Source organism: Crinia signifera, chromosome 19 (assembly GCF_055691185.1).
Source record: "Crinia signifera chromosome 19, ASM5569118v1, whole genome shotgun sequence".
In the NCBI taxonomy this organism is placed as follows: domain Eukaryota; kingdom Metazoa; phylum Chordata; class Amphibia; order Anura; family Myobatrachidae; genus Crinia; species Crinia signifera.
The window spans coordinates 28,315,293-28,334,891 of record NC_139226.1 but is presented as its reverse complement, the minus strand read 5'-3'; the positions used below and the strand labels follow the sequence as shown (position 1 = coordinate 28,334,891).

The window sequence follows — 19,599 nt, the reverse complement described above, 5'->3', positions numbered from 1 at the left end:
GTATTTACCCTGCACAGAAACAAAATCACTCACACAAATCTAACTCTCTCTGCTCATGTTACATCTGCCCCACCTGCAGTGCACATGGGTTGCTTGGGATGTTTGCAAGGGTGCCTTGGGTTGAGGGTCCACAACCAAAACAAATTATTTATGCTCAAAATGATAGGCAAAACCAAAGCTGGTGGCTGCCAATTATAAAGGGTACGGACAATTATAAAAACACCTATTTATTTATGTATACATAAGAAACTTTTTTATGCGAGGCAGATGTGCAGCCTTCAATCTTAGGCGACTGTTTACGTACTTGCAGTTAGCGGGGGAAGGAATGGACGATTCAATCATAGTTTCCCTGGATGCTGCCTGTGAATTTGATTCCGTGGAATGGCTGTATCTATCTGAAGTCTTGAAGAGATTTGGGATCGGTCCCACCTTCCTTGCATGGGTTCAATTATTATATTCTTGTCCAGCGGCCAGGGTTAATGTTAGTGGTTTTACCACCATCACCTTCTCCCTTGGGCGTGGAACTAGCCCGGGATGTCCCTTGTCCCCTCTCCTCTTAGCGCTTGCTATAGAGCCACTGGCATGTAATATTCAAAGCTCAGCTGTTATACAAGGTTTTAGAGTAGCTGACCATGAGGAGAAAATAGGTCTATATGCGGATGATATGATCCTTTTATATGTCTGATATGCTACACTGCCTCCCAGCTCTACTGGATTTGGTGAAGGACTTTGTTATTTACTCTGGTATTTGTATTAACTGGGATAAATCAGTTATATTTCCGTTTCTCCCCTCTACTCCTCAGCCCCTAACATACACCTTCCCCCTGAAGTGATGCACCCAAGTAAAGCACCCATTTAAATATCTGGGCATTCAGATATGGCACTCCCCTAATGAATATATAGCTTTAAATTTAACCCCTCAATTGAGTAGGCTTTGCCAGAGATGCAAGGTCTGGCAAAACTCCCCCGCTGTCATTGGTCGGGTTAACCTTATTAAAATGATTGTACAACCCCAAATTCTGTATATTATTCAAAATTCCCCAATTTTATATCCCAGTTGTTCACTTCAGGATTATTACCCAATGTTTATCTTCCCTTTTATATGGGGCTCAAAACGGGCACGCGTTGCTGTTAAAACACTGTGCAGGACCAAAGCTGCAGGCGGCTTGGCACTGCCAGATATGCGACTTTATTATTTGGCTGCTCAGCTGGCTCACCTAGGTGAATGGATTACGCCTGGGGATTATGGAAACCTTCCTGTAGCATTATTAGATATGGCTGGGCTTGTGTTTTCCCCGCTGCAATTTCTCTTAGCCTGCACTCCACTCTCCCGTCTGTCTCCTTTTATTAGTACAAGCCCGGAAGGTGTGGAGTGAGGCAGGGAGGCTGTTGGGAGACTTTACCGTTGACCCCTGCACCCCGCTGTGGCATAGGTGCCGATTTATGTTTTTGCTGGTGGGTGCCCATGAAGCCACTCACCAAAAATATAGGGGAGTGGCTTAATGGGAAGGGGCGCGGCCACAAAATAATACCAATTTATATTATACAGCACAGTTGTCTCCAGTCACGCTGAATATAGATATGCCACATATTTTACTACGCAGGAGCTGCTTATGTGTGCTATTCGGCGACAGAGTAGCACCATAGCATGGTGCGATTAAAAGGGCTATTTAAATAAAAGGAGGATAGATGTACAGTATGTGATGCATCAACTGCATTCAACTATATTTTATTGTGTGAATTGCTGTTGTTGTACTAACCAGATGAGGAGTAGAAAAAACACATTTTTAGGCTGTAGCGTGAATTAGCCATTGAATAAACATCAGGTTTATGTAATACTGTAAATCAATTTTTAACTGCTCAGCCAATCGTAACAAGTGTCTTATTTAATTAAGAGTACTGCATTGTTGATTCTATGGACTTGCTTTATTGCTGTAACGTTCCATTTTTATAGCTGCAAAGTTGTAACTTCAATCTTTAAACCAAATATCAGCTAAGAAATTCATCATAATTAGCGGGACCGCCCTGCACCCGGCATCTGACTCCTCCAGAGAGTCCTGTTACCTTTTAATATCTGCTCAGCCTCAGGTCACCTGAGGCTGAACAGATATTAAAAGCTGACAAGCCTGACACAGCAGGTGACAGGACTCACTGGAGTCAGATGCCGGGGGCCGGGCGGTCCCGCTTCTGGCAGCCTACCTACTACTCCAGTCCACTCCGCTTGAGGGTGCGTAAGCTCAGCTGCCTCCTCGACTCCAGGCTGTGACGCACTGCCACTGTGTGTTCAGGCACAGTGGAGGGAGAGGGCAGAGGTTGGCGCCAGTGTTCCCTCTAAGCTGTGCACACGTGTGCGCGCACACAACTCGACGAGCGTGTGCACAGACATTACAACAGAGCGCACAAAGCAGCAGTGGTCCCTTTTTGCAATTGTGGACTCAATTATTGTGTGTTTCACCCATTAACTACATTGTTTGCTGTGTTTTGAATGTTTAAATGTTTAATATAATTTTGAAGTAAAGTTAACACAAATGCTGAACGTCATTTTCCAGTTATATATTAGTGACGCACAAAAATTTAAATTTCCTTCCAAAGTTGCACAGCCAAAATCTTTTACCGCACACAGTCTTCGTAAAATTAGAGGGAACATTGGTTGGCGCCGGCGCTTGGCGGGTGTACGCGCCCGGCGGAAGCGTGCTTACTTTATACAGCAATACGGCTTATACATACAGCAATACGGCGGCCCGTGGGTGCTCGTGAATTTCCGTGGGTGCTCAAGCCCTTGAGCACCCACAGAATCGGCGCCTATGCGCTGTGGAACAATTTGCACTTCCCTGAATTATATAAATTGAAGGACGGCCCGAGATGGTCTTCTTTTGAGGTGTCTGCCATAGGACAACTATACCACGATGGAGTCCTTCACGCTTTTGAATATCTATCCTCCACATTTAGCATTCCGTCTTGCAATTTTTACAGGTACTTACAGCTGAGGCATGCTCTTTTTGCAGAGTGTGTGGGGGGGGGGGTGTCGCTCCTCAACTTTCACAATCACCTATACATGCCCTGGTGCGTAATATGCCTGAGCGAAAGAAGGTCTCATCTCTACTCCACCCTCCTCTCCTTCTCTGGGGCTGCTGGCCTAGACTCCCTCTGTGCTCGGTGCGTGGTGGATCTGGGTGCCCTGGACGATGAGGACTGGGACTATATCTTGGGCTCCCGCAGGGTGGCCACTTCATATGCTAGATTTCAGCAGATACAGCTGTGTATCTTGCACAGAGTCTACTGGACGCCGCGCAGACTGCATAGTGACTGCATAGTGTTGATCATCTTCAGATGCATGCCCTAAGTGCTCTGTGCCAGCTGCTGACTTCTGGCATCTGCTTTGGCAGTGCCCTTGGGTTTATTCTTTTTGGGAGGAAGTAGCCAAATGCATTTGGAATACTGGTATTCAGATGCCACTACTGAATCCCCTAATATGTCTGTTTGGTTTGGAGCTCCAGGAGTCTCTCCCCCTTACATGTGTTTGTATGTTAATAATCTCCTTACCTTGTCTCGAATATGTATCGCCCGAACCTGGATGGCTGCAGCACCCCTGTCCTTTATTGCCTGGTCTAACACCTAACACCAGTCAACTTTACACACAAAAGATTTATGTACGCTAAATGTAAATGTCCAGCTAAATATGGCGGACCTCCCGATACTTCCTGGACCATAGTAGCCAGGACTAGATATCTTATCTATATATCCCACCCTACTGTTACAGGGCTCCGTACACATCCGGGGTCGCCTCCCTCTGTTGTGATATTATACCTCACCTGTTATGGGCTTTTATCCAATGTTGTACTATATACTTGCTGATCTCATTCCTATCCTATATTGAATAGTTTTTTTTTTCTTACTGCATAGAGTTTACGATTACATAAATCTTGCATATTATGAATAATTCAGTCTCAAGCACACTTTCTCTTATTGTATGATGTGTTTGTTTTTGTTTGTTTTCTGGTTTTGTTTTAAATACAGAAATTTTAAAAAGCCCAACATATACCCTCTTCATCCCATTTATTGGTCACCCTTAGGCAATATGGGAGGTAGGTGTAGGAACCATAGTCAGAGGGAGCCGTTATCTATGGAACTGACCAGAACTACCACCACTTCTCACAACAGGCCTTAAGAAATTTCAACCAAGGCACATGTGGACTTTAAGCTGGGCCTGGCCACCAGGATTGGTGTTCCCCAAAAGGGTTGGTGCTCACAAAATGTGTGAGTTCCACCTCATGGGTATAACAGCCCTTGTGCTATTAGCACCAGGTATCTTCCCCAATGCCCAGTGGATATGGGGGCAATAAAGAATTATATCGCAATATCTCTGGTGAACCCAGGCATGGTCTGGTTGCTGGTATTTGGAGAATCACAAGTGTCAGCTTGCATTGGCAATAGGGTCAGCTGGGACCTATAGTTCACCAAAGGAAATGCAGAATGCTGCTATTTGCATCATGACCGCTCTGTGAGCTTTAAATACATGTTTAAAATAACACGTAGGTGCAAAGGAAAATACCCAGATAATGAAAATCAAATATCATTTAAAAAATGTCTAACCTGCCAAGAATAGCCGCTAGTAGCTGCCTCATCTGCATCCGTTGTAATTCCCTCATAAGGACCAAAGTGTGTTCCTTTGGGAAGCGTTTTGCCCTCATTCCAAACACCTAATCCAGCACGTGGAATCCCAGACACTCTGATTCTCATTGAGGGAGGCAGTGTAAGTGTCGCACTCTTCTCAGTTCCCATTTCAACTACAGTGTCCTGCATGAAAACTGGGGCACCGTGCTCTGCACACTCATCAAGGAAAAAAGACTGACATTCTTCACAGACTAGAATGCAAAAGGGGTGGGGGAATCACAATTAGTCATTTTTATATACGTTTTATACATTCACCACAAACAACGATGACAAAACTTTGACAAGAAAACCCAATCAAGTTATAGGCTAGATGTGAAAAACAGGATTTCTGTACTTACCGTAAATCCCTTTCTCCGAGTCCACAGGTGTCACTGGAGCGTAGACAGTGGGGGATAGAAGGGCGACCACAGGAGCTAGGGTACTCTATGAAATTCAGTGTGGCCAACTCCTCCCCTTCTACTCCCCCCCCGGCAGTCTCAAGGATCGTGCCCAGAGGGAGCTGGAAGATAGAAACACACTTCCGAAGAGGAGGTAAATACTTTTAAACCAACATACATGCAGATATTGGAAACAGAGTAAAGCAGTGATGAAATAACACAAACACTGAACCATAGTTAACCACACAAGAACTTGTTAGCAGGAAGAAACCCCAAACCAAGACTAGAAGGGTCCTTCTTAGTTAAAAATCAGCAACAGCGCCGAGGAGGGCGTCCAGTGACACCTGTGGACTCGGAGAAAGGGATTTACGGTAAGTACAGAAATCCTGTTTTCTCCTTCCTCCACTAGGTGTCACTGGAGCGTAGACAGTGGGGACGTCCCAGAGCTCCCAACACGGGTGGGAAGGCGCTGAGAACCCCCCAGAACTGCTCGGCCAAACTGAGAGGCTGATGCAGCAAACGTGTCGAATCTATAGAACTTAACAAAGGTTCGCCTACCCGACCACGTAGCAGCTCTGCAAAGCTGATGAATGGACACCCCTCGAGCAGCCGCCCAAGAAGGTCCTACTGAACGCGTGGAATGCGCCGAAATGGAAGCAGGAGGTGTCTGAGCTGCAGCGACATATGCCTGTCTTATAGTCAGACGTATCCATCTGGCTAACGTCTGTTTAGACGCAGGCCATCCACGACGGATTGTATCATAAGTGACAAAAAGACAGTCCGATCTTCTAACTGAGGCTGTTCTGGCCACATAAATTTTTAAGGCCCTCACCACGTCCACCGATTCCGCTTGTGGATCCTCGGTGAACGCAGGAACTACGATGGGTTGGTTAAGGTGGAACGAGGAAACCACCTTTGGAAGGAAAGATAAGGATGTACGAAGCTCCGCTCTATCTGTGTGAAATACTAAAAAGGGCGAGCGACAAGAAAGGGCTCCCAGCTCTGAAACCCTTCTGGCTGAGGCCAAAGCTAATAAGAGAACCGTCTTCCAAGTGAGGTATTTGAGATCTACCTCATCCAAAGGTTCAAAAACCGAGGAAGAGAGATAATCTAGGACCAAGTCTAAGTCCCATGGGGCCGTAGGAGGGCGAACAGGAGGCTGCAAACGTAAAACTCCCTGAAAGAAAGTTTGTACCTCTGGAATCAGTGCTAAACGTCTTTGGAAGAAAACGGATAAAGCGGACACCTGAACCTTTAGGGATCCTAAGCGCAAACCTGCCGACAGTCCCGCCTGAAGGAATAAAAGAAGTCTGGCCTTTTTGAACGCCGTTGTGGAAACCCCCCGGCTTTCACACCAGGCCACGTACGACCTCCAAATACGGTGGTAATGCTTTGATGTTACCTCCTTCCTTGCACTCATCATGGTCGGGATTACTGTCCTTGGAATCCCTGCTTGTCTTAAGATTGACCTTTCAGCAGCCACGCCGTCAAATGAAGCCGTTTTAAGTCTGGGAAGACGAAAGGGCCTTGACTGAGAAGGTCTTCTTGTAATGGTAGCGGCCACGGCTCTTCGACCAGCAGAGTTGTGAGGCTGGTGTACCAGGCTCGACGAGGCCAGTCCGGTGCGATTAGGAGAGCCAACACCCTCTCCCTCTTTATGCGCTGCAGAATCTTGGGTATCAGCGGAAACGGAGGGAACAGGTAAACAAAACTGAATGGCCAGGGAGCCGTTAGGGCATCCACTCCTGCCGCTGCTGGGTCTCGAGTCCGTGTGAAGTACAACGGAAGCTGATGGTTGAGACGTGAAGCCATCAGGTCGACTTGAGGACACCCCCATTTCCGAACCAGTCGTTGAAAAACCCGAGGATGAAGGCACCACTCTCCCTGATGGACATCTTGCCGACTCAAATAGTCGGCCTCCCAATTCTCCACCCCTGGAATGAAGATCGCTGAGATGGCCGTCGCGTGGTCCTGAGCCCACAACAGGATTCGGCTTACCTCCTTCATGGCCGCACGACTTCTTGTGCCGCCCTGTTTGTTTATGTAGGCGACCGTCGTAGCGTTGTCGGACTGAACCCGAATTTGTCGACCCTGAAGCAGGGGTTGTGCTTGGGTGAGAGCGTAGTATACTGCTCTGAGTTCCAGGACATTGATATGTAGGCGTGATTCCTGACAAGTCCAACGCCCTTGGAATTGATGGTCCAAGGTTACTGCTCCCCATCCTCGGAGGCTTGCATCCGTTGTGATGACTGTCCAGTTCCAAAGAGCGAAGCGTTTCCCCTCCCTGAGATTGGCTGAGTGAAGCCACCATGAAAGGGATAGTCTCGCTCTCGGGGACAGGGTCACCCGACGTTGTAGGTGTAGGTGTGATCCCGACCATTGTCTCAACAGATCCAGTTGAAACGGTCTTGACCTGAAGCGAGCATACTGGATTGCTTCGAAGGAAGCAGTCATCTTCCCCAGCAGACGCGTGCAGAGGAGCACCGAGACCTTCCTGTGTTGCAACACCAGACGCACCAACTCCTGTAGCGATCTGATCTTGTCTTCCGGAAAGAAAACCTTCAGTTGTATGGTATCCAGGATCAATCCCAAAAACTGCATCCTCTGCAATGGCTGCAGCTGGGACTTTTCGTAGTTTAGGATCCAGCCATGTTCTACAAGTATCCTCTTGGTTAGATTGATGTTTGTCAAAAGTTCCTCCTGAGAAGAGCCCTTCAGAAGGAGGTCGTCCAAATATGATATTATCGTTACACCCTTCGAGCAAAGAATCTCCATCATTACGGCCATCACCTTGGTGAACACCCGAGGTGCCGAGGAGAGCCCGAAGGGCAGGGCTTGAAATTGCCAATGGTGCTCCAGAACTGCAAACCGCAGAAAAGCCTGGTGGGATGGGCAAATTGGGATATGCAGGTAGGCGTCCCTGATATCCAGGGATACCAGGAACTCCCCCTGACTCAAACCTGCAATTACGGATTGAATAGATTCCATCTTGAATCTTTGAGGCTGTAGGTACGGATTCAGTTGTTTCAGGTTCAGGATGGGGCGAGCCGACCCGTCCGGTTTCGGTACTAGAAATAGGGTCGAATAGAACCCTTGGTTCCTTTCCTCCGTCGGGACTGGGAGAATCACTTCCATCCTTTGAAGTTTGGCAATCGCCTCCCTTAGAAGAATTGCTTTTTCTGGAGAAGCTGGCCAACCTGTCTTGAAAAACCTTTGAGGAGGAGGGAACATGAATTTTATCTGGTAACCTCTTGACACCAGATCCCGTACCCAAGCATCTTGACAAGACTGAAGCCACACATGCTTGAAGTGCCTCAAACGCGCTCCCACCTGGAGGGTCTCCTTCAGGGAGGGGAGACCGTCATGCCTGTTTAGGGGTGGACTTTGCCTCCTGCTGTACTGTGGCAATACCTCTTCCTCTGCCCCGAGTTCCCCTCTGGGCGACGGATGCTCCTCTAGTCCTACCTCGAAATCTGTTTTGGGGACGAAAGGACCTAAAAGTGTGACTCTGAAAAGTCTTACGAGGAGCGGGTGGAGCCGCTGAAGGGAGGAAAGAAGACTTACCCCCAGTTGCCAGAGAAATCCATTTGTCTGACTCTGCACCAAATAAGACCTCTCCTTTGAATGGCAATGCTTCAACCGCCCGTTTGGACTCCGCATCTGCCTGCCATTGCCTAAGCCATAAAGCCCTGCGCGCAGAAATGGATAAGGCTGAAATACGTGCGGACATTTTGCAAATGTCAGCCGAAGCCTCCATCAAGTAGTCAGAGGCCTCCCGTATGTGTTCAGCTAACATAATAAGTTCACCTGGATCTGGGTTGCTTTTCACACCCTCAGAAATCTTGGAGGCCCAGACCCCCATTGCTTTGTTTACCCAGCATCCTACCTGCGCTGGTCTCTGTAAAACTCCTGCCGCAGTGAAAATAGACTTTAAAGTTAGTTCTAACTTACGGTCAGAAGCATCCTTCAGAGACGTGGCCCCAGGCACCGGCAATACCGTCTTCTTAGATAGACGAGTCACTGATGGGTCCACCACTGGAGGCGTTTCCACTTTCTTCCTACTATCTGCAGGGAGTGGATAAGCGACATAAAATTTCCTAGGAATTTGAAATTTTTTATCCGGATGATTCCAGGCCTGTGTAACAAAATCATCTAATTCCTCAGAATGAGGAAAACAAGACGACTGTTTGGGCTTCTTTCCAAACAGAGAAGGCCTTGCTGGAGTCTCAGATGTATCAACATAATCCATGGCTAACTTCACCATGGCAATCAAATCCTCTAAGCCATGTACCACAGGATCAGGGTCCGGTAGGACCGCCATCTGAGGATCCTGAATCTCTGGTGCTGCAGCACCAGAATTATAATATTCTCCTTCCTCTAACTCAGGCATTTCGTCTGAATCAGTGCCAGAGTCATGAGGAAACTGCCTCCTTCCTTGTGAGAGAATAGGGGGTAGAGAAGAGGCATGGCCCTGTTCCCCAGAAGCCGTAGGAGCAAGGGCTTTAGTTAACCCCTGTACAGCTGTGGCTAAAGAGATTTGCTGGTCTCTTGCCTGCTCTCTGTCTTTCTGTGAGGCAGAAAGTTCAGAAGCCAAGCGTGTCATTACCTCAGTAAGCTGAGAAGCCCATACCGGTGCTACCTGAGCTGTGGATGAGGAGGGGTTAACAGCACAATTCTCACAGAAAACAACTCCATCAGCAGGAGTAAACTTTCCCTTACAGCCTTTGCATTTGGTGTTCCCTCCTGCCATGATGAACAGAGATATAACACCACACTCACACACTTCCAACAGTATAACACAGGTTAGAAGTGAAACTGACAGGGGAGACAGCAGAAGAAGGGTTAAGAGCTGGCCTGGCCAAACTTGCTTTACAATAAAAGCACTGCAGCCTATACCTTTGAGCACAGCCCAATCTGTCTCACCCCACTCTAACCACCACTGTGTACCTCACAGACTGGGTTTGAGTAATTAGCAGGACGGTCACCAGAGATCTGGGGTTTCACTGCTCCTTAGAGGCGCCAAAAGTACTGTAAAATGGCTGCCCGCATCAGTGAAGGGGGTTGGACAATGCAGGACTTACTGCAGACCGCCCGCGTCCAGCCCCGCCCCCTCTGTCGCTCCGTTCTCCGGTGCCAGGTTTTTTTAAAAACAAACCCTCTGCTAGCCGCCTTAAGTTTTTCTGACCTCCTCCACTAGCTGGAGGGAGGACAGTATACTCACTGCGCCGTCGAGCTGGCCGGGCGGCGGCAGGGCTAGGGAAGCGTCCGTCGCCCCATTTGCATTATGGGGCGCGTGACGCCACACAGGGACGGAGGTCCCTTCAGCCGGGAGCCCGGGCGCAGTGCTTTAAAGCAGCGGCCGGGTTCCCACCGGCAGCATCCCACGTAGCAGGCGGGCAGAGACAGCCGACTGCCCGCCTGTCTCTTCTTCTTTGTGGCGCATCCTAACTAGTAACATTGCCCAGGAGCAGCTATAAAACGTGCCTAGCTCCCTCGGGCACGATCTAAGACTGCCGGGGGGGAGTAGAAGGGGAGGAGTTGGCCACACTGAATTTCATAGAGTGCCCTAGCTCCTGTGGTCGCCCTTCTATCCCCCACTGTCTACGCTCCAGTGACACCTAGTGGAGGAAGGAGAAACTGGATTTTTCTCTTACCTGTAAAATCCTTTTTTTCTGAATCCATGGGGTACACCTAATGTACCTGTCCAGTGGCATAACTAGGACTCCGCAGCCCTAGCAGTGGTGGGGGGAGCCGGTGCCACAGGGGCGCAGGTGCATAGGGAAGAGACCTGCAGGAGCCGGGGCAGGTTTTTTATTGGCGGCTGAATGCGTTCTGCCTCCTCCTGTCCACAGTACACAGGAAAGTCAGCAGCCCAGACCTCCCCCACCGGATCATGCACTGCAACCATGGACATTAATGCCCAACCATTACCACATCTTGCAGCCACAGATTGAGGGGTAGATGTATGAAGCAGTGAAGGGAGAAGTGTGATGGATGGGAGCGCTGCACACTGCTCTGTTTGCATCCTTCGTCCTCAGTGACCAGCCCTCTCCTGTGCAGAGGAGGATGCATGGCAGCACTGTGATATATGTGGTGAATTTAGCAAATACTTCATCCCCTCCATGCACCTGTCCTGGATGGGGAGGGGGAGCACCAGGGCTTAATTAATGTTGGGGAGAGCAGAGACTTTTTTTTGGATGGGTGCGCAAAATTTAAAGTTATGCCACTGTACCTGTCGATCATGTTAATGTCGATCAATAGTATCTGTCGGCCATTGCATTGTAGATGTATTGTTGTTGACCTTTTTGTTGCTCAACTTAAGGATGATCTGCGGTCCGTATGTCAACAGTGCACCACTAATTCCTCTGCTGCGTGACACAGTACACACACAGTGGAACGCATGCAAAATAGGTTTGCAGTGTTCTGCGTACATACACAGTAGCAAATACTCCACTTTGAATATCAGCATTGCAATCAACTCAGAATCACACCTGACAGGTGTAAAATGTATATACAGTATGTATATGGAGGACAATGCTTTTTTTAAAAATATCTGTTTTCTATCTTAAATATATTTGACTCTTCTTCATATTGTATTAATATTTCAAAGGGTCAATGCATGATGTATAAAACAAAATATACATACAAAAGAAGTCGTCATCTTGCGGTTCATTAGTTTCTGTATATATTTTTCTTTGTTGGTTTCTTAAACTGTGAGTTCGATAGGATTGTATCTCCGTGCCACTGTTTGCTGAACGGTCTTCCCTATAAACTAAACACAGACACATGGACACATATGGAATACTAATTAGAGATGTGGTGGTAAATTTACTAAGCGGCGTCTTCTTTCATGGCCTATTATGCGCATGTGCAGCTCCCCTTTGTGAATGGCTTCGGTGACTTGCATAGTCACTGAGCCGTTCACAAGGGCTGGGGGCGGAAGGCTGCGGGCAGGGGCGGACTGGGGGGCAGAGTGCCATGTGCCCCCCGGGCCGCTGAATCATTTTGCGTGCGGGCCGCCATTGTTCTGAGGCTGCTGCCAGACTAACCAGTTTCCGAGTGTTCCAGTCTCCATAAACATGGCCGCCGGGCCTCCTGCACTGAGGACATGTCTAGTGCAGGAGGCCACTACAGAGACTCTGTATGTTCCACCTACTTCCTGCCTGTGCGTTACACTTTCTTCCCTATGCTGCAGCCTGCCTCACTGTCTGGCATCAAGGTAGGAGGCAGTGGGACTGTACAGGCTGAGCACTGCAGCCTGTAAGGTTCAGTTATTATTCAGGGGGGAGCAGCCTGTGGGGGTCCAGTTATTATTTTAAGGGGGAGCAGCCTGTGGGGGTCCAGTTATTATTTTAAGGGGGAGCAGCCTGTGGGGGTCCAGTTAATATTTTAAGTAGGAGCAGCCTCTGGGGGTCCCATTATTATTATACAGGGGGAGCAGCTTGTGGGGGGTCCCATTATTATTATTATACAGGGGGAGAAGCCTGTGGGGTCCTGTTATTATTATAAGACAGGGGGAGCAGCCTGTTGTGTCTTATTATACAGGGGGAGCAGCCTGTGGTGTACTTTTATTATACAGGAGTAGCAGCCTGTGGGGGTCCCATTATTATACAGCAGGAGCAGCCTGTGGGGGCCCTGTTAATATTATACAGGGGGAGCAGCCTGTGGGGTCCTGTTATTATTATAAGACAGGGGGAGCAGCCTGTTATGTTCTATTATACAGGAGTAGCAGCCTATGGTGTACTTTTATTATACAGGAGGAGCAGCCTGTTATGTCCTATTATTGTTTTTTGAAATTTTATTATTACATATTTTTAAACCGCAAAACCTAAATTTAACGTTGCGCTGTTACTTATGGGCCAGTGCTCTGTACTTGCCCCCCAGGCTAAAAGTTGCCAGCCAGCCCCTGGCTGCGGGGAAGGGGATCAACCATCGGAATGCCCAGCGTTTGATAGTCGTCCCCATGAAAACGCTGGGTGTTCCCATGGGTACCTGAGTGGGTCTATGTGTGCTGGGGGTGGGCGGCTTATGTCACAAGATATCAGCCGCTCGCCCTGTCTTCATCCTGGCATTAACAAATAAAATTCTGTTCCCACTGACTGATATTTCCGAAGCCAGGAGAAATCATTCGATGGTAGGTTAACATTACAAAATGGTTGCTGTAATGACATATAGATATACAAGTAATAGAAACATATATCTTTGACAATACTCTGTTCTAAATACGTTTGCCGCATATGTAAGTGGTAGAATATAATAATTGACATAATGTACAGCAGAGTTTTATAAACTAACATTAAATCCATTCTTGATTCTTTATGGGGAACACTGCCACCAATGGGTATAGAGAGGACGGCAGACAGTGGAGTGGGAAAGACAAAGAGTAGCTAAGAGAGGCAGTGATAGATTGTAAGAAGGAAAGGATGGCAGGGGGTGAAAGTGGGTGACAGGAGAGGCACAGGCTTGCAGCGAGGGGAAAAATATGTCAGGGGAGGCAGGGGGTGGCAGGAAGTGTCAGTGGGTGACAAGGAGAGGCAGAGGGCGGCTGTTATGATAATCTGGGGGGAACTCAGAGTTAACCCTCGCTCTGACTGGTAGGTCTGCAAGGTGTTGATTACAGCCTGAATCGTGCTTCTGTGGCCGAGGTGGTGAAGCCACAGCAGCACCTAAGCCTGATCCTGACTGCAACTTTACCCTGAGTTGACAGGAGTATAACCAGCAGGCTCTGAGTGCTGAGAGCATGACTATATACCAAGTAGTGTAGGAGGCAACCACACCCAAAGACTAAGGTTTGCATGGAAACAAGGCAAGGTGGATCAGCCAAAACCTGGAGCACTGGTCCAGTGAACACAAAAGAAACTTGAATAACAGCGGTGGCTGCGATCACAGCCCATGACAGTGGCAGGAGGAAGCAGGTGACAGAGAGAAGTAAAGGTTAATATGAAGAGATTGAGGCTTGCAATGGGTAACTATGGAGTGACAGGGGGATGCAGTTGGTAATGGGGAGAAAGAGGAAGGCAGTTGGAGGCAGCATGTGATAGGTGAAAACAGAGTGTGACAGTGGATGATAGGGAGAGGCAGAAGGTTGCAGGGAGAGGCAAAGTATGGCAGAGTAGGTACTGGGTGATAGAGGGTGACACAGTATGGCAGAAGATTACATTTGGTGCCAGGGGGATGATGAGGGTTGCAGGAAAATGCAAAGGGAACACAGGATTGCAAATGTAGACAGAGTGGTCAGAGAGAGGAAGAGGGTGACTATGGTGAGGCACAGGGTTACAGGATGGGGCAGTGGATGACTAAGGAGAGGCAGTGGTTGTTTAAATAATGTGTGTTCCACTGTTTCCCTTCCATATACCAATTTGGTCTCAGTACTTCACATATCATGTCCCCTTGCCTCCCCCTCCACACTGATCATCATCCCCATCTCTCTCTTCTGGAAGACATGATCTCCCTTAACTGACTTACAACATAACTTATTTCAGACTCCTTGGATCACTAAGAGATTTGAGGAGACATCAGCCTGACCCCACGTGTGTCTCTATAGTGAGATGGTCACCGCCCACTTTGGGGTCACATCCCACAGCTATCCTAGATTGTAAGCTTATGTGAAAAGGATCATCTTTACCTCCTGTGTCATTTCTGTCTATATACTTTGTGTCCTGAGCCACTTCATGGACAGCACTTTATAAATACAGGATAATTATAACAATGGGCATTCAAATGATATTTGGAACACCTTTTAAGGCGCTCATTATACATTGAAAGTAGCTATTGGGTCAGTGATACATGAGGGATGCCAAAGTGGGGAAGACATGTAGCTATAAGAAGAACTAAAAGGAACTGTAGATTGCCAAATACCAACGTAAAGGCTGTGAGCACTCACTTGTAGTGTGAACACCAGAATCCTCAGCACTTTGGTTTTCATCAACACTAGGACAGTTTTCGGATTCAGATGTGTCATCTTCTGCTAAGTTCTGGTTTTCAGACTGAGCATCTACAAGATTCTGATCATCATCGTCTTCTCCATCATGGACTGTATCATTGTTCTGCCAAGGAGTGAATACTTTATTTGAGCTATTTCATTCATGAAATAATTTAATGAAATGAAAGCATCCTTTTGTTTTTTAAGGAAAGCTAATAAGAAAATCAGTCATACAAATGAAAAACATTTCATGAAGGCTTATGTAGAGTTGGGTGTATGTCTGTTATATTTATGAAAGGAAGTAATATTCACCCTGCAAATAGGGGCAAAAACTTTTTTATGCATGCATCCATGTACAGATGTATTCCTACACAGGCAGAATAGTAGAGGGACAGGGTGTAACAATTAGGCAACAGTAGGAGCATGTTCACATAAATGACTTAAGAAGGCCTTGATGCAAATATGCCTGTGAGGTGTATATGTAAAGCTGCTTCTTAGTGGCTGATTGCATACTGAAGTGCTGTAACAGGGCTAGGGTAAACCCTGTGCTGACCATGTCCCCAACCATGCCCCGTGACCAAGTAAGGCACGACCAATGGTGTAATAAAGGTGGCAAGACTCCCAACACTGGTAACTGCAGCATTGCCAAGAGTGTACTCAGGATGCTTGGGGTGTGCGCAGAGTGCCTGACTGCAGTGTCTCTAAGATGCTCTGGGTGGTGCTGCTGCATAGATCCTGGCTGTGGAGTGCAGTTCTAGCTTCTTAGCACCATGTAAGAGAACATGGGGAAGCGATGGTGCCATTCACAGCACCACTCACAAAGCCATGGTATAATGGCACATATATATGCTCTAGTCCAGTGGTAGCCAACTCCAGTCCTCAAGAGCTACCAACAGTTCACATTTTCAAGACAACCTAGCTGCTGCAACGGTGCACTCATATAAGCAGAAAGATGAACATAGCTGGCACCAGACCAAACTTTAAGAGCTATGTGTGCAAATGCTAGGAGCTTCGGAAACAAAATCCTAGAACTACAGTAATTGCAATAATGACAAGGGATGAACTGGATATTGTGGCTATTACAGAGTTATGGTGCAATGAAAATCATGACTGGGACATAGCTATACCAGGATATACTTTATTTAGGAAGGACAGAATGGGAAGAATTGGAGGAGGGGTTGCAATATATGTGAAAAAAAGCAAAAAGACTACCTTAATACAAAGTATTGAAGAAAAAACTGAGGCCCTTTGGGTGACCATAGAAACAAGGGAGAAGGCGATTCTTCATATAGGGGTGATCTACAGACCACCAGGTCAGGAAGAGGAACTTGACAAGAGCCTATTGCAGGACATCAATAAAATGGCATTAAAAGGAGAGGTAATAATCATGGGAGACATTAATCTACCTGATGTAAACTGGGAGATGTCTGTTGCAAGTTCCACCAGAAGTAGGGACATTCTGAATTCCTTGCAATGAGCATCCCTCCAGCAATTGGTGAGGAAGATCACTCGTAAGGACACAATATTAGACTTAATGCTTACAAATGGTGACAGAATATCTGACGTAAATGTGAGTGGAAACCTGGGATCCAGTGACCATCAAGCAGTAGGATTCAGAATAAAGGCAGAGACCGACTCATCGCACACAAAAACAAAAGTGTTAGATTTTAGGAAGGCTGATTTTGTAGAGATGGGAAACTCTGTAAGGGATTCTTTGGCAGAGTGGAGCAACTTAGAAGGAGTGCAGGAGAAGTGGGAAAAATTTAAAAGTGCAATACTAAAAGTAACAGAACTTTGAGTCAAAAGAGTTAGGAAAAACACAAGGAAAGGGAAGCAAGTGTAGATTGCGAAAGAAGCAGCAAGTATTGTGAAAGCAAAAAAGTTGGCCTTTAAGAAAGTTAAGCAGACGCAGAATAATGAGGACAAAGAGTGTATCTTGCTAGACAGAAGGAGGCTAAGTAGGTAATCAGATGTGCAAAAGCACAGGCTGAGGAGAAATTGTCCCAGTCAGTGGGTAAAGGGGGGAAAACTTTTTTTAGGTATAGAGGTGAAAGGAGAAAAACAAAAAGTGGAGTAATAAGGCTAAAGACAGAGAGTGGAAGTCTTCTTGAGGGGGACAATGTAATAGCAGATCATATTAATAATTATTTCTCAGTATTCACTGCTGAAAGAGAGGGGAAGGGGCCACAGTTAAGTTGCAAGTATAGTAAGAAAAATGAGGGAGAAACAAGTACAGTTACAGAGGAGAAAATCCTAACAGAACTCTCAAAACTGAAAGTGAATAAATCAATGGGGCCAGATGGGATACATCCAAGGATATTAAAAGAGCTTAAAGGGGAGCTTGTAAAACCATTAACAGAATTATTCAACCAGTCACTAGCTACTGGAGTAATTCCAGAGGACTGGAAAACAGTGAATGTAGTCCCACTGCAATAAAGTGGAAGAAAGGAAGAGGTAAGCAACTATTGACCAGTGAGCCTTACATCAGTAGTAGGGGAATTGATGGAAACACTCTTAAAACAAAGAGCTATAGAATATCTCAAAAGTAGCAATTTACAGGATCCGAAACAGCATGGGTTTACTGGGTGAAGATCATGTCAAACAATTCTTATTGACTTTTTGGACTGGGTGACTAAAGTAATAGATCAAGGTGGGGCTGTAGGTGTAGCTTATCTAGACTTTAGTAAGGCTTTTGACACTGTCCCACATCGCAGACTGTTAAATAAACTTGAAAGCTTTGGATTGGATTATAAGATGGTTGAATGGATAAGATCTTGGTTGCAGTACAGTTGTAGTAAATGGAGTACAGTCAAAGGAGGGAAAGTTGACAAGTGGAGTACCCCAGGATCTGTACTTGGACCAGTGCTTTTTAATATCTTTATTGGTGATATTGCAAATGTAGGTCTTAATGATACAGCCCTTTCCTGGTTCACATCTTACCTATCTGATCGCTCTTTCAGTGTTCGCTTCTCTAACTCTACTTCCTCTTCACTACCTCTGTCAGTCGGAGTTCCGGAAGGCTCAGTCTTAGGTCCTCTGCTTTTCTCAATCTATACTTCCTCTCTTGGCAAACTAATCAGCTCTTTCGGATTTCAGTATCATTTGTATGCGGATGATGCTCAAATCTAACTATCAACCCAGAGTTGTCACCAGTGGTTTCGGGCCGAGTATCTGAATGTCTCTCTGACATCTCATCTTGGATGTCTTCTCGCCAACTTAAACTCAATATTTCCAAAATGGAATTACTTATATTCCCGCCAACTAAGAACAGTTACCATCCTGATATCTCTATCGATGTTGACAACTCAACAATCTACCCTACCCCGCAAGCTCGTGGCTTAGGGGTCATCCCCGACTCTGAACTGTCCTTTCTTCCGCACATTCAATCTGTCTCCAAATCATGTTAAATGCATTTAAAAAACATATCCAAAATACGACCGTATCTCACACAAGACACTAATAAATCTCTTATCCATGCACTCATTATATCCGGCATTGATTATTGCAATAGTCTCCTAACTGGTCTTCCCAAGAACAGACTCTCACCACTGCAATCCATTTTAAATGCTGCTGCTAAGTTGATCTTCTTTGAAAGAAGCTCATCGTCTGCTGATCCGCTCTGCCAGTCCCTCCATTGGTTGCCTCTATCTTACCGTATTCAATATAAAACACTTTTACTCGCATATAAAGCTATTGCCCATACTGCACCAGCATATATCTCCTTACTTAACACAAAATATCTCCCATCTCGACCACTCCGCTCTGCACAAGATCTGCGTCTCTCTTCTGCATGGATCACTAGCTCCCATTCACTATTACAGGACTTTCATCAGGCTGCTCCCATCCTATGGAATGCCCTTCCACGCACAATAAGTGTTCCCTGAAAACTCACCTCTTCAGGCAAGCCTATCATATTTAAGTTCTACACGCATAACTCTCCGAGGCACTTATGTATTATTTGCTTACCTTCTGGACTTGGAACTTGGTGGGACTGCTATGCTATTACTGGTGCCTGTCCTTGTGTTTCCCTCTTATATCCCTATAGATTGTAAACTTGCAGCAGGGCTCTCCTACCTCCAAGTCTGTCTGTTGTTACCCAGTTTGTTTTATCACTGTCTACTACTGTAAAGCGCAATGGAATCTGCTGCGCTATATAAGAAACTGTAAATAAATTAATAATGGGCCAAGTGGTTCATATCTGCCGCCAGATTCTATGTTTCTCATTACTCACTAACACATTTTAAAAGATCCACAGGTGAAGCTAATTACTTCACTTGTGATTCTGTATGGAGATTTGCAAAACATGCACTGTTGGTAGCTCTCGAGGACTGGAGTTGGCTACCCCAGCTCTAGTCGGTGTCTCACTGCTCCTGTGAGTTATGGAGCATTAAAAGCGTTATGTGAAGTTGGCCAGACATTGTTTAGGGTGTACAGCGCCATCGCTCAGGAATGCAGATAGAGAAGCAGCTCCTTTGTTTTGGGGCAGATGCACAGGAATTTCGTAGCCATTCACACTTAGATCTGTGCCCCTATTACTGTACATAACTTTGGAACTCAATTAGCAGTAAGTGCCAGGTCTTTACCTCCCATACCTTGGAACAATGCGAACATCACTTGCATGTCATA

General features: G+C 46.5%; 1 protein-coding gene across 1 annotated transcript in view; it reads right to left on the bottom strand.

Annotated features, from left to right (window-relative positions):
* LOC146042292 (histone-lysine N-methyltransferase PRDM9-like) overlaps nucleotides 1-19,599 on the bottom strand; it is a 61,012-nt gene that overhangs the window by 25,918 nt on the left and 15,495 nt on the right. Inside the window, exons 6-8 of the mRNA XM_083162236.1 lie at nucleotides 14,935-15,097; nucleotides 11,698-11,823; nucleotides 4,594-4,865 (exon numbers count right to left, since the gene is read on the bottom strand). Coding sequence (XP_083018362.1) covers nucleotides 4,594-4,865; nucleotides 11,698-11,823; nucleotides 14,935-15,097 — 561 coding nt within the window. The remainder of the gene's footprint in view (nucleotides 1-4,593; nucleotides 4,866-11,697; nucleotides 11,824-14,934; nucleotides 15,098-19,599) is intronic.